Source organism: Rhinatrema bivittatum, chromosome 3 (genome assembly GCF_901001135.1).
Source record: "Rhinatrema bivittatum chromosome 3, aRhiBiv1.1, whole genome shotgun sequence".
NCBI lineage: Eukaryota > Metazoa > Chordata > Amphibia > Gymnophiona > Rhinatrematidae > Rhinatrema > Rhinatrema bivittatum.
Genome location: NC_042617.1, coordinates 386,838,069 through 386,853,290, shown reverse-complemented (window position 1 = coordinate 386,853,290; position 15,222 = coordinate 386,838,069). Strand labels below are relative to the sequence as shown.

At 46.2% G+C, this 15,222-nt stretch overlaps 1 protein-coding gene and 1 long non-coding RNA gene across 2 annotated transcripts in view; one reads left to right on the top strand and one right to left on the bottom strand.

Annotated features, from left to right (window-relative positions):
• The window catches only part of SLC17A5 (solute carrier family 17 member 5), an 82,418-nt gene extending 82,108 nt beyond the window's left edge, over nt 1-310 (bottom strand). The window contains exon 1 of the mRNA XM_029595621.1: nt 180-310. Within this exon, the coding sequence (XP_029451481.1) occupies nt 180-270 (91 nt within the window). The 5' untranslated portion in view covers nt 271-310. The remainder of the gene's footprint in view (nt 1-179) is intronic.
• Nucleotides 311-392: 82 nt separating this feature from the next.
• LOC115087897 lies at nt 393-7,602 on the top strand. The gene is made up of 2 exons (XR_003855649.1): nt 393-632; nt 7,306-7,602. It is a non-coding gene; the product is annotated as an uncharacterized LOC115087897 (long non-coding RNA).
• Nucleotides 7,603-15,222: the final 7,620 nt, after the last annotated feature.

Here is a 15,222-nt window from a genome sequence, read left to right as displayed (position 1 = left end):
TCCCATCCTCTCCCGGCCGGCCGTGTCCCGGAAATGCCGGGTCCGCGGCTCCGAGTCCACCCGTGTCTGCTGCAGCTGCGATCGGGGAGAGAAAGCCGCGACAGCCGAAGGGACGGCGAGAGCGTCCGGGACGGGCAGAAGCCAATGCCATGATTAACAGTGGTCCGGCTGCGCCTCACCTTTGGCAGGGGGCGGCAGCAGCTCCCGCCGCTCCCCCGAGTTCACCAGCAGCGGGCTGGAGTCCGAGTCCTCCTCCGTCTCCGACTGCATCCCGCCGGCCGCTGCCGAACCACGGAACCCAGCAAATGGGGCGAGAAGCCGCCGCCGCTTGCTCCCCGCCCCGGTCAGCTGCCGGGGCAGCGGCTTCCCAGCACGTGACTCCAGGCTTCGCCCCGCCCCCGGAAGTACCTCAGCCCTGGTGCCTGCGCTGGCAGGAAGCGGCTGCCGGAAGTTGATGGACTGAATGGTTGCGTCCTGGTCTGCCGGTTCTCGCGTCCCCTCCACGTCCTCGTTCTGGCGCTCTGCCCTTGGCCGTTGGTGCCCTCGTCTTTCTCTTTTTGGCAGTCCGGACACTTGCGTGATTGGGTTCACTCACTCACACCCGTACAAAGGAAACGCGCCTGTGGACAGATGTAAGCATGCAACTTGATAAAGAATGAAGCAAGAGGGGGCACAGAAATATCAACGAATAACGATTCACAAATGCAGCCGAACGGTTCAAGAACTCATTATTATGGCTACAGCCTGCAGAGGGTTGGTTTGTGATCATGATGCCTGAGATTTTCCCTAGCCCCTCCGATGTTCTGCCCACATTTTCGGCATCCCCCAAGTTTTGTTTAATGCGGATTCTCACTTAGGAGCTAACGTACTAATGAATAGTAACAACTATGGTCCATCTAGCTGATTATGGTTGTAATTTCTGCTCCGTGCAGGTTACCCCCATGCACTCGCTTCTTAATTTCTAACATTTAGCCTCTAGAGACTTGTATTGTTTATCCCATGCCCTGTAAAAGTTTTTGGTCCTTGCCACCTCTTACGGGAGGGCATTCCAGGTATCCACAACTTTCTCTGTGAATAAATATTTCCTTATGTTGGTTTTGAGTTGTCCCCCCTGCAGTTTCATTTTGTGACCCATAATTCTAGTTTCCTTTCCAACCGGAAACATTTGAAGTTTGTGAGTCATTAAAACCTTTCAGGTATCTGAAGGAGTGTATCATATCTCTCCTACACATCCTCTCTTCCAGACAGTATTACCCAAAGATCTTTCTTGGTCCATGCGCATCAATTTTTCACCCCCCCCCCATCACATACAGCTCTTTTGGCTTATTGCGTTCTAGATGCATGACTGCAGTTCTTAGTGTTGAATCCCAACTGCCAAATGTTTGACCTCCTCCAGGCTTTTTAAATCACTTTTCATTCTCTCTACTCCTTCAGGCTTGTCCACTCTTTCAGATTTTAGTATCATCCACAAGAAGGCAAACTTTTCCTTCTATCATTTCTGCTGCCACTAATCAAAATGACGCCGATGGCCCTTTGCCCTTACCATGTGACAGGGTATCAGTGCCATTCTATCATTTCTGCAACGTCATTTACAAATATATTATGCATGATACCTTTGTAAGCCGCCTTGGGTGATTTTCATATTGGGGAGGTGGGTAATAAGTTATGTTAAATAAAAATGGATTAACACTGTCACAAGTGTTAACCATTAAAAGCAAAAGCACTATTAGCACATACAAGTAAGCTAGTTTACATGCAAGATAGTTTTAACATGAAGTTTAATATGAGTTGCAAACAATGCAGAATAGCTTGTTACCTGTTAGCGCAGTGCAAAGTAGACACCAACTGCTTTTAAATCAGTTTCCCAACCCTCTCTTGGAGGCACACCTAATCAGTTGGGTTTTCAGGGTATTCATAATGAATATGCATGAGATCGATTTGCTTACATTGGAGACCTAGGGTATGCAAATCTATCTTATACATATCAATCATGGTAATCCTGAAAAATCCAATTGGATAAGTGTGCCTCCAGGAGAGAGTAGGAAAACACTGTCGTAGACACATTTACAATGTATAAGAACATGATATGTCATCCTAGCAAGGTCCATTGATCTCATCATCCTGTTTCTGACATTGGACAAATTAGGTCACAAGTACCTGGGAGCAGTAATGGATTTTGGGGGTTTTTTTTTACCCCCTTTGCACAATTGGTGCTATCACCTTCTCCCCTCCCTGCATTCAGTAAGTTTGGACAACAGGAAACAGAAGGTCTGAGGCACAGCCCCTGTGACAACTTGAGTGTAATTTTGTGTCAAAAATCAGAAAATTCTGATGCATATTTTTGTAATGGTGGCTTTGCATCCTTATCAAACATTTTTCCTGTTTCCATCTGCTGGGAGAATTTTTTCATTTTAGGATACTCCATAGGTTTTGGCCATTCCCCATTGTTTTGGGATTGGTGAAGTTCTCCACTAATAAACTGAGTTGAGTATGCGCAGATTGGGCCGGATTTTAAAAGCCCTGCGTGTGTAAATCCGGCCGGATTTACGCGCGCAGGGCACTCGTCGGCGCGCGCAAGTCCCGGGGCTTCGTAAAAGGGGCGTGTCTGGGGCATGTCTGGGGGGTCGGTTCGGGGCGGGTCCTGGGACGTGGCGCCGGCCCGGGGGCATGGTCGAGGCCTCCGAACCAGCCCCCGGGTCGGGTGATGGTGCGCCAGCAGCCCGCTGGCACGCGCAGATTTATGCCTGCTTTCGGCAGGCGTAAATCTGCCAACAAAGGTAGGGGGGGCGGTTTTTAGATAGGGCCGGGGGGGTTAGGTAGGGGAAGGGAGGGGAAGGTGAGGGGAGGCGGAAGGAAAGTTCCCTCCGAGGCCGCTCCGATTTCGGAGCGGCCTCGGAGGGAACAGGCAGCGCGCGCAGGTTGCACAAATGTGCACCCCCTTGTGTGCGCCGACCCCGAATTTTATAAGATATGCGAGGCTATGCGTGTATCTTATAAAATCCAGTGTACTTTTGTTCGTGCTCGCGTAAATTTATAAAATCTACCCCAGCGTGTTTGGCTGCAGACTTGAGTTGTGGAAGCTTGGCATTTTCTTTACTGGTTATCCCAGTTGGCCCCACAGCCTACAAAAAAGGGATATCAGGGAGAAATTCTATTTTTGTGCCCTCACTGACCAGAAGGGGCTTTCCCTGTGTGAAGACAAGAGATTTTTGCCCTATAGAGAATGAGCTGTGAAGGAGCAGGATGGAGACTGCTGGTTAAAGACAGGAAACAGAGAGTAGGATTAAATGGTCAATTAGTGGAAAAGGGAAAACAGTGGAGTGCCTCAGGGATCTGTACTTAGACCGGTGCTTTTCAATATATTAATAAATGATCTGGAAAGGAATACGACGAGTGAGGTTATCAAATTTGCGGATGAAACAAAATTATTCAGAGTAGTTAAATCACAAGTGGATTGTGATACATTACAGGAAGACCTTGCGAGACTGGAAGATTGGGCATCCAAATGGCAGATGAAATTGAATGTGGACAAGTGCAAGGTGATGCATATAGGGAAAAATAACCCTTGCTGTAGTTACACGATGTTAGGTTCCATATTAGGAGCTACCACTCAGAAAAGAGATCTAGGCGTCATAGTGGATAATACATTGAAATTGTCGGCTCAGTGTGCTGCAGCAGTCAAAAATGCAAACAGAATGTTAGGAATTATTAGGAAGGGAATGGTTAATAAAATGGAAAATGTCATAATGCCTCTGTATCGCTCCATGGTGAGACCGCACCTGGAATACTGTGTACAATTCTGGTCGTCACATCTCAAAAAAGATATAGTTGCGATGGAGAAGGTGCAGAGAAGGGCAACCAAAATGATAAAGGGGATGGAACAACTTCCCTATGAGGAAAGGCTGAAGAGGTTAGGGCTGTTCAGCTTGGAGATGAGATGGCTGAGGGGGGGATATGATAGAGGTCTTTAAAATCATGAGAGGTCTTGAACAAGTAGATGTGAATTGGTTATTTACACTTTTGGATAATAGAAGGAATAGGGGGCACTCCATGAAGTTAGGAAGTAGCACATTTAAGACCAATTGGAGAAAATTCTCTTTCACTCAACGCACAATTAAACTCTGGAATTTGTTGCCAGAGAATGTGGTTAGTGCAGTTAGTGTAGCTGGATTTAAAAAAGGTTTGGATACGTTCTTGGAGGAGAAGTCCATTAACTGCTATTAATAATACCGACAGTACCTGAATGTAATCCACTTTGAAGCGCTGCAAAAAGTGCGAAAAGTGGAATATAAATCTAAATAAATAAATTAAATTAAATAATTAATTTGACTTAGGGAATGGCCTCTGCTATTACTGGCATCAGTAGCATGGGATCTTCTCGGTGTTTGGGTAATTGCCAGGTTCTTGTGGCCTGGTTTGGCCTCTGTTAGAAACAGGATGTTGGGCTTGATGGACCTTGAGCGGCCCAATTGCACGCACAGGGGCCGCTTTCGCCCGTGCAGGCATCTATCTTCGCCGGCAGCTGGAGGCAGGGGAGCCGCGGTCCATCTCCGCCGATGTCTGTCTCCGGAGGGGGGCTGCAAGAAGAGTAAGTCGCTTCGTTGCTTTACACTGCCAGTCCTCTCTCTCCTCCTCCCGAAGCAAGGCTGCTTTACGCGCCTTGCTTCGGGAGGAGGGGAGAGAGGATTGGCGATCCCGAGCGTAGGAGAACCGTCCACTTCGTTGCAATTTTTTTTTTTGCTTTTTTTTTTTTTTTTGCTTTTTCGTTTTTTTCCGCTTTCGTTGCTTCGGGAGGAGGGGAGAGGACTGGGGCTGCCCCGGAGACCAGCACCCATGAAATGCGGCCAGGGCAGGTGAGCGGGGGCTGGGGGAAAGTTTGCTGCCTACCCTTACCCCTGCCTCTAACGCAGGGATAAGGGTAGGCAGTAAGTTAGTAGGTTAAACGCGCGGCAAAACGGCAGGGTAAAAAAGCGATAGTCGGGGCACGCGTTACTGTATGGGAGGGAATAGCTAATTCGATCGTTTACATCTAATATACATGCCGCGGGCGGAAGGGGTTACCCGGTGATTTAAAGAGGCGGTAAGAGTGGGTTAAAGGGGATAGTGTATCGCGGGTTGGACTAACGCGGCCGAAAAGTGAGTAGAAAGCGGGTTAGGAGCAGGGTAACCGCGGCCGCACTTTACTGTATTGACCTGTAAGTAAGTAGCCTTTTGGTCATTGAGAGTGAGAAGTGAATGACTGTGTGAGACACCCACCCACAAAACTGTGGGCCCTAGAGGCTTAGATCCTCCTCCCTGCGGGTAGAACCCAGCATCCAGGGTTAGAAGTTTGATGCATGAATGAAGAATTAAAGGACCAGGCTGGTGAGAAAGGCCCTGGGCATTACTACAGCCTCCAGCTTAAGTGTTCTAAAACCAAGAGGGGGTTACATTAGCTAACACCCATCTTTTATATTATAAAAATGAAGTAGTTTTCCAAACTTGGTTATTTATGTCTGTATGTAACCTTCATCAGAAGGCACATAGAGTGCCACTCTCTCGGCTCACTCAGGGTCAAGAAGTAGCGGACCTGAACCCAGGGGCAAAGGTGGGATTTTCCTTTTTTTTTTTTTTTTTTTTTAATCTTGGCTGGATAGAGATTGACTGCTCCCCAGGAGCTCACACAAGTAGATAAAGCTAGGAGAGCCTCTCCAAAATATAATCAATTAACTTTTTATTACTGGGGATTATCAGCAGTCAGATGTCACAAATGAACTCAGAATACACAAATGTGCTCAAGGTTTCTACATCCAGGCGGTAACAGCATTAGCCTTCAGTCTAATAATTTGATACACTTTATCCTTCCCAACATTAACTTCTAAAACAGTACTACATACAACGTAACCTGTACCTCTTTCCCATCATTCAGTGCCCTCCCTTAACGAGAGCCATGTCACAAGTTCCGGTAGTGATACACTAATGCTTTTTTTCCATACACTCACATAATCTCTTCTTACCACCCTGGAGTTTTCTCTTTCCCCAAGATAGCTCTAGAAATATATCTCGGAAGGGGGTTTTCTCCGGACTCCCCAAATCCAAGACTCTACTGGACCACCTCTTTCCCCAGTCTTTCCCTGCTGGTGAGGCCTTCTGCCACTTCTCTTTCTCTGGGAACCTGGACAAGTTCCTTGGGTTATTTCTCTGTGAGAGGAAACACCTTCAAGCCTTGGGCCTTTCCTCTTGAGGGGGAAAGCCCCTGCAGATTCCGCACCAACCAATTAAGGGAGATCCCTGCAACTTCTCCCACCAAACAGACCTTTAACTCAGACTTTTAGTGTCCCAATACACTCTTCGTAAAGGATCTCTCTCCTATCACCTCTTAAAAGGAGACATTTTCCCCCATAGATTCAAAGGATGCTTCTCACATTTTCCTTAGTACACATGCATAGTGTAATTTTACCATACATGATGCCATCTAGTGGCTATTCGCGATACCACACTTCAACAGCAAATCTATCTGACTCTCCTACAGTATCTTCACACCTCTTTTAATCCACAAAAATTTCCATCACTATCTAAAAAGGGTTAAGTTGTCTCTCCCACCCAAAATCCCCTCCAGGAGTCCTCCCAGTGACAAAAGAGGGCTCCTTTGCAGGAGACCTGCCACATAATTTATTTTGTTTTTTTAATGGATGAGGAAATGATACCTCAATACAGGACAGATCTTTGGGTTAAGAAGGGGAGAAGGAAAGAGAGTGAAAGGACCACGTACATGGAGAGGAGAGGGAGGAGGATCAGGAATTGTGTGAACAGAAGATAAGAGGACTGGGGATAGTGAAGATGGGAGATGGGGACGATTGAGGAAGAAAGGGGAAGGTCAGGAATAGCAATAGTTTTCTCAAATCTACCTGGCTAATAACTATTCAAGGCTTTCACGCCAGGATCTTATCCAAACTTCTATTAAACCCCACCATGCTAGTCTCTTTGATCATGTCCTCTGGCAACAGAGGACATGATCAAATTGTTCGCTGAATAAAATTATACTTTCCTTAATTTGGTTTTACATCTGCTGGTTGTTAATTTCATGGATTGTTCCCTTGTTTTAGCATTATTTGAAAGGGGAAATAATCATCCCATAATTACTTATTCCACCCCGCTCATAATTTTATAAACTATCATATCCCCTCTCAGTTATCTCTTTTCCATGCTGAAGAGCCCAATCTGTTTAGCTTTTTTTCATAAGGAAGCTGTTCCATTACTTTTATTATTTTCGTCACCCTTCTCTGTGTCTTTTCTAATTCTACTATCATTTTTTATTTTTTTTAGATGAGGAGACCAGTGCTGCACATAATACTCAAGGTGCGGTTGCGCCATGGATTGATACAGAGGCATTATGATAGTCTTCATTTTTTCAAAATAATTCCTAACATTATCTGCATTTTTGATCACCACCACACAGCGACCTGAGGATTTCAGCACATTCTCTGTAAGGACTCTGTGGTCCAGTTCTGGGTGGTGATGCCTAATAAGGAATTCAGTATTGTGTACATGTTAGTTGTGATTATTTTTCCCTATGTGCATCATGTTGCGCTTGTCCACATTAAATTTCATCTGCTATTTAGACGCTCAGTCTCCTAATATTGCAGTTTGTGCACATATGATGAAAAAATACAGCAAACAGGCCAATATGATCATCCCAAGAGCAATGCAAGAACTAGTCTTAGCCATGCATACAATCTGCAAGTTGGACAATGGGGTAAAGCTGGATTTTTTGATAACTTGATGAGATTAGTCAATAAACAGTGGCACACATCTTGTGCGACAGTATTGAATATGGAGGCAATGAAGACGCATCAGGCAGGTTGCATGGCAGGCAGGAAAAGGGCCGAGCACTCCCAAGGGTGCTCTTTTTATTGTACATTCATACAAAGGCAGATGATGTGTCATCACATGATTGGCTCCTTTCCACATAGCAACAGACGTGACTCTACACTATTGGCTTGGCTCAGGGAGTGTGTACGGATCATTTCATTGGCTGCTGAATTCTATACCTCCTGTCTTTGTCCTGCCTCTGACTAGGGAACACCCAGCTTTTCTTTCAGGCAATCAGGGTTAATTATAAGCCAGAGAAATACATGACAGTCAGGTATCCTCTCCTAGGCAGAGAGGCTTAAGCACAAGTGATGCTTTATTCAGCGCAAAGGTCAGGGAGAAGGGAAGTTAGTGTTAAACCCTGATGAAATGGCTTGCTGGCAAAGCTTATAATTCCCACACGACAGGACACAAGGAGGAATGATTGATGGGATCAAAGGAGGATGTGAGTAGCTTGCTTTCAGGTCTATCCAGTACCGAGCGGTAGGAAGAGCTGCGGCACCCGCGGTTGCCGCACGCACAGTGCAGCTCACCTACCGCTCGATCCTGAACACTAATTTTATTTAAATGTAAACCGCGTCCGTGAAGCCTTAGGCCCGCGCAACCCATTTTACTGGATAGAGCGCCTATACAGTATCCTGGGTGCGCGGGCCTAAGGCTTCACGCCACACTGGTATCTGTCATTTCAAATGTCATTTGAAATGACAGATACCAGGAAGTCGGGTCCGATCGGATGCAAAAGTAAGTTGCTTCGCCGCTGTCATCTCTCTCCCCTCCTCCCGAAGCAGGGCGCGAAAAGCAGCCTTGCTCCGGGAGAAGGGGAAAGAGATGACGGCGGCGAAGCAACTTACTTTTGCATCCGATCGGACCCGACAGCGGCGAAGCCAAAAAAAAAAGCGAAAAAACCAAAAGGTAACCCTGACCTGACCCGACCCGGACCCGACCCGACTTACTTTTGCAGCCGTCCGGCCATCTGTAGAAGATATCGTTGCTCCCCTACCTCCCCCGGAAGATGGCTGCCAGCACAGGGGAAAGCGGCCCCTGTGCATTCAATTGGCTGCTCAAGACCACTACTTTGTCACTTTGATATAGTTTGTACCCTGCAAATACAGTGTCCCATTATTTAAATCTGGAGAAATGAGGTTACAGTTTTGTAATACCATTCAGATATGCTCACATATTTACCATACCATCTGCTTCATTTGCATGTCATTAACACCTGCCATTAGTACAAGCGTTAACTGTCGAATTTAGTGCATTTAATAGTACACTGGCTCCTTAAATTGTCCCTGCATACCATTTTTTGTGCATCTTCTACAGATGAAAAGGGTTCTCAATATAATATCAACTGTGAAAGAGCCTATTCCATCATAATGCGTTATGGTATAGGTTTAGCCTACTTGTAAAATGCCATAGCTAAGAATTTCTCCTTGGAGTAATCTTGTAAAGCTAATATTTACTGTCTCTGTTATATTAATATACAATGTATCAGCCTATTTTGTTCAGGTACAGGAAAACTACCGTTTTACAAAAATGCCTGCAGCAGCTTTCAGATGTTTGAAAAAGACAACTTGTTTTTGTACTTCAGAGTATATTATGCATATTATCTGTGAAGGGTGGCATGAGTGTGAGCCCTTTGTGCTGTGGCATAGTTGACGCAAACCTACGAGGCCTACGTTGGCAGCTGGCGTACGTGCCCTGTAGTGGGACGGATTGAAGTTTCACCTATACCAGCCGCCTCTCCCGCAGGCTGAGTCCTTGGGTTCTGGTGGCCAGCAGGACTTAGGCGGGTCCCTAGGGTGGAGGCTAGAGCATGAGACCAATGGCCTGCTGGAATCAGAGCAGGCAGCAGACTAACAGAGTTGGAGATGGCCAAGACGGGGCAGGCAGCAGACAATGGTGGTCAGGTCCAGGCAAGAAATCATGTCCAGATGGCAGGCAATCATGGTTAGGTACAGGCAAGAGGTCAGATCCAGAAGTCTGTGGAGAAGGACACACAGAAGACACTGTACGAGATGGGCAATACAAGGAAAGGATGGACAAGGATGGTTTGAATAGAAAAGGCTGTAGAGACAAGGCTGGATGAGGCAAGGCTTGAGAGGCAAGGATGAACAAAGAATCAGGAATGCAGGACACAGGAACTCAAAGGCAAAATGCACTGGTAAGGCAGGAGACCTGTTGATGAGGTGAGGTAATACTGTGAGGCCCTTGGTTAAGTAGGCCGGTCAGATATCGGAGGGCGCTGCTCAACATTTCCCGCTGTAGGGCCTATATAATGCATGTGTGTCTAAGAGATGGTGTTGGGAACGGTGGCTGGCGGCATTTGGATCAGAAGGCTGTGTACTGACCTCAGGACAGGGCCGGCCACATCAGGGGTGAGTGAGGCGGCTTGTGGGTCCCTCCTCTGAGCCGCCAATTGTAACAATAGCCCCCTCTATAGCCCCCTTCCCCATCTTCTGGGCTTGGGTTTCCTGGGGAATCTCCAGTGGAACGAGTGTATTATCTGCAGGACTTGGACATTGGAGGCTGGCTCCCAAAAATTCTCCTCGGATCCATAGTTTTTCAATGAGATTAAATACTGTAATTGATTTGGGACCCTCTGGGAATCCAACATCTCCTGGACTTCGAATTGGGTGTCCTCCTCTGTAGAGACTTTGGTGACCTGGAGAGGCGGTTGGCCTGGCCAAGAGAGAATTCCAGGTGTTAACAGAACTACATGGAAGACATCATGGATGGTCTGAGATGATGTAATTTGAGTTTATAGGCTATTGGACCAAGTTGTTGTTCAATGGGGAATGGACCTACAAATCGTGGAGCAAATTTCAATGAGGACATTTTGAACTGCAGGTTTTTAGTGCTGAGCCAAACCAGGCTTCCTGGGTGAAGTTGAGAGACTGGGTGATGTTTCTTGTCTGCTTGGTTTTTAAACCACTTTGTTGCTTGTTCTAGGAGGTGGTGTGTCTTCTGCCAAAGTTCCTGAAGTTCATGCCCCATTAGGTTAGCTGCCGGGCAAGTGACTGAAATCGGAACAGGTGTTGGTATAAAGGAATGACGTCTGAACTCTATATAAAAGGGTAATGAGCCAATGGAACTGTTTGCATGGTGGTTATTGCAGAATTCAGACCATGGGAGAAGGGAGGCCCAGTTAACCTGCTGTTGGTTCACATAGACTCAAAGAAAGGCTTTGAGACTCTGATTTACTCACTTGGTTTGTCTATTGCTTTGGGGGTGGAAAGCTGAAGTGAAATCTAATGTAATTCCAAACTTCCTGCACAAGCCTTTCCAGAAGCGGGCCATGAACTGTACTCAGTCTGAGAGAATGTGAAGAGGGAGTCTGTGCAGACGGAAGATATGCTGGACAAAGAGTTTAGCCAGTTCTGGCACTGACGGGAAGCCCAGAAGGGTTGTGAAATGCGCCATCTTAGAAAATCTATCCACTACCACCTATATGGTAATGTTGCTGCCAGAGAGAAGGTCAGTGATAAAGTCAGTGGCCAAGTGGGTCTGGGGTTCATTGGGGCCTGGCAATGGCTGTAACAACCCCCAAGGTTGAGCTTGCACATTTTTATTCATGGCACACATGGTTCAGGACTCCACATAATGTATTAACGTTGGTCTTTATCTGGGGCCATCAGTAGTGTCGGAAGATTAATTCCAAGGTTCAGATGACACCTGAGTGACCCACTAGGTGGGAGTAATGAGTCCACTGAAGAACCTTTTGACATAGATGCTGGGGAACCACAATCTTCCCAGGAGGGACTATGAATGTAGCAGCGATTACAATCTTCACAGGGTTGATGATATGCCGTGGAGTCTCCTGAAAGCCCTCAGTTTCAAAGAAGTGTGAGAGGGCATTGGCTCATTGTTTTTTCGCCAGGGCATGGTACTGCAACTCAAAGTCAAACTGATTAAAAAACAGTGACTAGTGGGCTTGCTGGGGGTTCAGCCTTTGTGGCTGTGCTAGGTATTTTAGGGCTTTGTGATCCATATAGATGGTTACTGGGTGTTTAGCTCCTTCCAATAGATGTCACCATTTCTCTAAGGCTAGCTTGACTGCTAGCAGCCCACAGTTGCCAATGATATAGTTCTCTGCCGGAGAGAATTTTTTGAGAAATAGGAGCAGGTCACAAGAGCATATTATAGTTATGCTGCAGGAGTTTAGTGCCTACCCCAAGAGTAGATGCATCTACCTCCAGAATGAATGGCTTGGATGGGTCTGGGTGGTGTAGACATGGATCAAGGGTGAACTCCTCTTTGATATGCTCAAAAGCTTGGATAGTGTCCGTGGTCCAGTTTTTCAAGTCTGCATCCTTTTTGGTTAAGGCTGTGAGTGGAGCTGTCAAGGAGGAGTAATCATGAATAAAATGCCTATAGTAATTTGCGAATCCCAGGAAGCACTGCAGCGCCTTGAGGCCCATGGGCTGGAGCCATTCCAGTATGGTCTTTAATTTGTCTGGGTCCATTCATAGGCCTCGGTGGAAGATAATATATCCCAAGAAGGGAAATTCTTCCTGTCGGAAGGTACACTTCACTAACTTGGTGTAGAGGTTGTGCTCATAGAGTTTCTGGAGGATGTTTCACATGACGTTGATGCTCCAGCAAAGACTTGGAGAAGACGAGGATATCATCCAGGTAAACTACCACATGGGTATAGAGAAGGTCCCAGATGTTCTCGCTGACCATAAATTGAAAGACTGCGGGGGCGTTACACAACTCAAAGTACATCACTAGATATTCAGTGCCCGTCACAAGTGTTGAAGGTAGTCTTCAGTTTATCTTCTTCACGGATCCTGATCAGGTTGTATGCCCCCCAAAGGTCTAGCTTGGTAAATATCTGTGCACCCCAAAGGTGATTAAAGAGCTCGGAGATCAAGGGAAGAGGATAGTGGTTCTTCTTGCTAGTAGAGTTAAGACCAAGCATAATGTGGATTATAAGCAAAATCTTAAAAACACTGTTTTAACCCAACAAAAGCATGGTATCATCAGCCAAGCATTTAGAATTCTTGTATATTCGCTTGATCTTGCTTAGGAATTTCATTTGTTATTAACAACTGAGTTCTGGAGCTGCCATTCATGATGCCACACTGCTATCCGACGTCTTCCAGTATAACAACAAATGAAATTCCTAAGCAAGATCAAGCAAATCCCCATTATGCTTGGTAGGATTTTAAATGTTTCTGTGAAACATTCATAGGTTCATGAAACGGCCTGATTAGCCTGATTAGGTTCATGAAACGGCACTCCATTAAAAGGCTCAACGACATTTGGAGACAAGCTGAGGACAACATTCAACGCATTCACATTTGAATAAAGAACTGATTAGAGAAAGCTGTGCAACGGCTTTTATTACAACTCATTGTGGTGAGCCGTTTGTGTGAAAGATTTTTAAGCTATATATGCCATTTCATTTGTTTAAAAAAGTAAAATTATATTCTGTTTAGGAATCAAAGCTTGTAATGTGAAACTTTCAGCAAAAGACTTTAAAGCTCTGTATACGCACCTTTTGAAACTATATCCAGGCTACTTGGAGGTTTATTTAGAGATCATTTTAATGTGTAAATAGCCAGGTATATGTGAATTTTCCTGACGCAGCTATGCAAAACATGTTGACCTATTCAGAAGTTGTTCTTGTAAACAGTATATAAGAGAGATCACATCAAGGATCTCATGTCCTCCTCTCTATGTTTCTATTGGTGATGTTAAAACTGCTTGGCTATTGTATTCACATTTTAGATTTTATCATTTTTGTCACAATACATTTTGTTAGTGCCACTATCTTTTCATCATCATTTTTATGCAGATATCCAGTCAGCTTTTGTTAAGTGTATGTTGGGGTGTTTCATTTTCACTTTTATCTAGAGCTGAGAACTAGCCTGATCCCAAAGATTTTTCCCCAAGAGAAATCCCCTGAAGTAACAACTAAAGTATGAAGGAATGGATGATCAAATGCAGGAGACCCCAATCGGATCTCCACCAACACCAAGGAACCAGGACAGGCTGGGTGTCTGAGTTGAAGATAGCTAAAAGTAGGACTTTTAAAGTGAAGTGGGGAACTCCTTTAATAGGATTCCCAGAGAGCACTGGGAGAGTTTGTACAATTAAAATCACCATGGGCTCTACCCAGACGTCTGTTTAAAGGACACCTACCTACCAAGGAAAATCACACTTCTGGATAATGGACTTTAATTTATTATTACCAATCAGTAAACTATTATTTTAATACCCAGAGTCTGGTCCTGTCTATTCATTACAGCCTCTCACTGTTACGTTTAGCTGGTTGCGGCTCAGCTCCACGACCAGCTGCTCACCTCTTGCTCCAGACCGGAGGAAGGCCACTGACTCCGCAATGGTCTTGCAAAGATGCGGCAGGCTACTACACAGGCTGAGCCGCTCCTCATGGAGGAAGACACTCAGCTGAGTGGGGCGTCTCTAGGCACGCGTGCATGCAACTATTTAAAGGGCCTGCGGAAAAAAACCACTGCAGCACCCGCAGATGACGTCACTGTCTCTTCCCTAATTAAGGCCAGCCCAGACCAGCCTCAGATGCCTCAGCAATAGGTCCCACTCCTTGCTGTAGCTGTTTGCCATGTTGATACTGGTTCCTGATCCTGCTTGTGTTCCCGTTTCCTGTCTTCAGTTCCTGGTTCCTGTTCCTGTTTCCTCGATGGTCCCACGTCTTTGTCTGGTGGTCCCTTGTCCGTCTTCGTTCCTCTTGCAGTCTTGCCCTGCCTTCCTCCCTCTGGATTGACTCCTCAGCTTGACCTCTGCTTGGACCCTGGCTTCATCTTTGTTTGAATTCCTGGCTTGACTTTGGACCCCCTTTGACTTTGTTGGATTGCTGCCTGCCCTGACCTCGGTTTGTTCCTGCTTTGCTATGTGCTGCCTGCCCCGACCTCAGCCTGGACTGACCTTGTCTTCTTCTTGCTGGCCTACCACTTCTACAACGGATCCTTTTCCACACAAGAGGTCAGCGCCTAAATCCAGCTGACCCCGGCACTCAAGAGCTCAATCTGAGGGGAACAAGGACTGGTATTGATGAAGTTCCTGTTGGGGCTCTGCTCCACTCAGCTCCGCCTGCCACCGGTGAGGATATGAGGGGTCCCCCCTGTGGGTAGGGTCAATCTCACCTCAGCCCAAGGGTCCACGTCGCAACAATCACCTCATGGGAAGCACCAAATGACCACGCTCGTGACCTTATTTCATCGTCTAGGCCATAAGCGAGATCTTCCCCCCCCCCCCTCCTTAACAAGAGGTGTCCCCTCCCCCCCCCAGGGATTAAGAATCAGCAAGAGATGGAATGGTTAGCCGGAGCAACAACAAATAAACATATTAGTTGTGTGCTCTTAGAAGCAACAAATCCTCCAAAAAGAG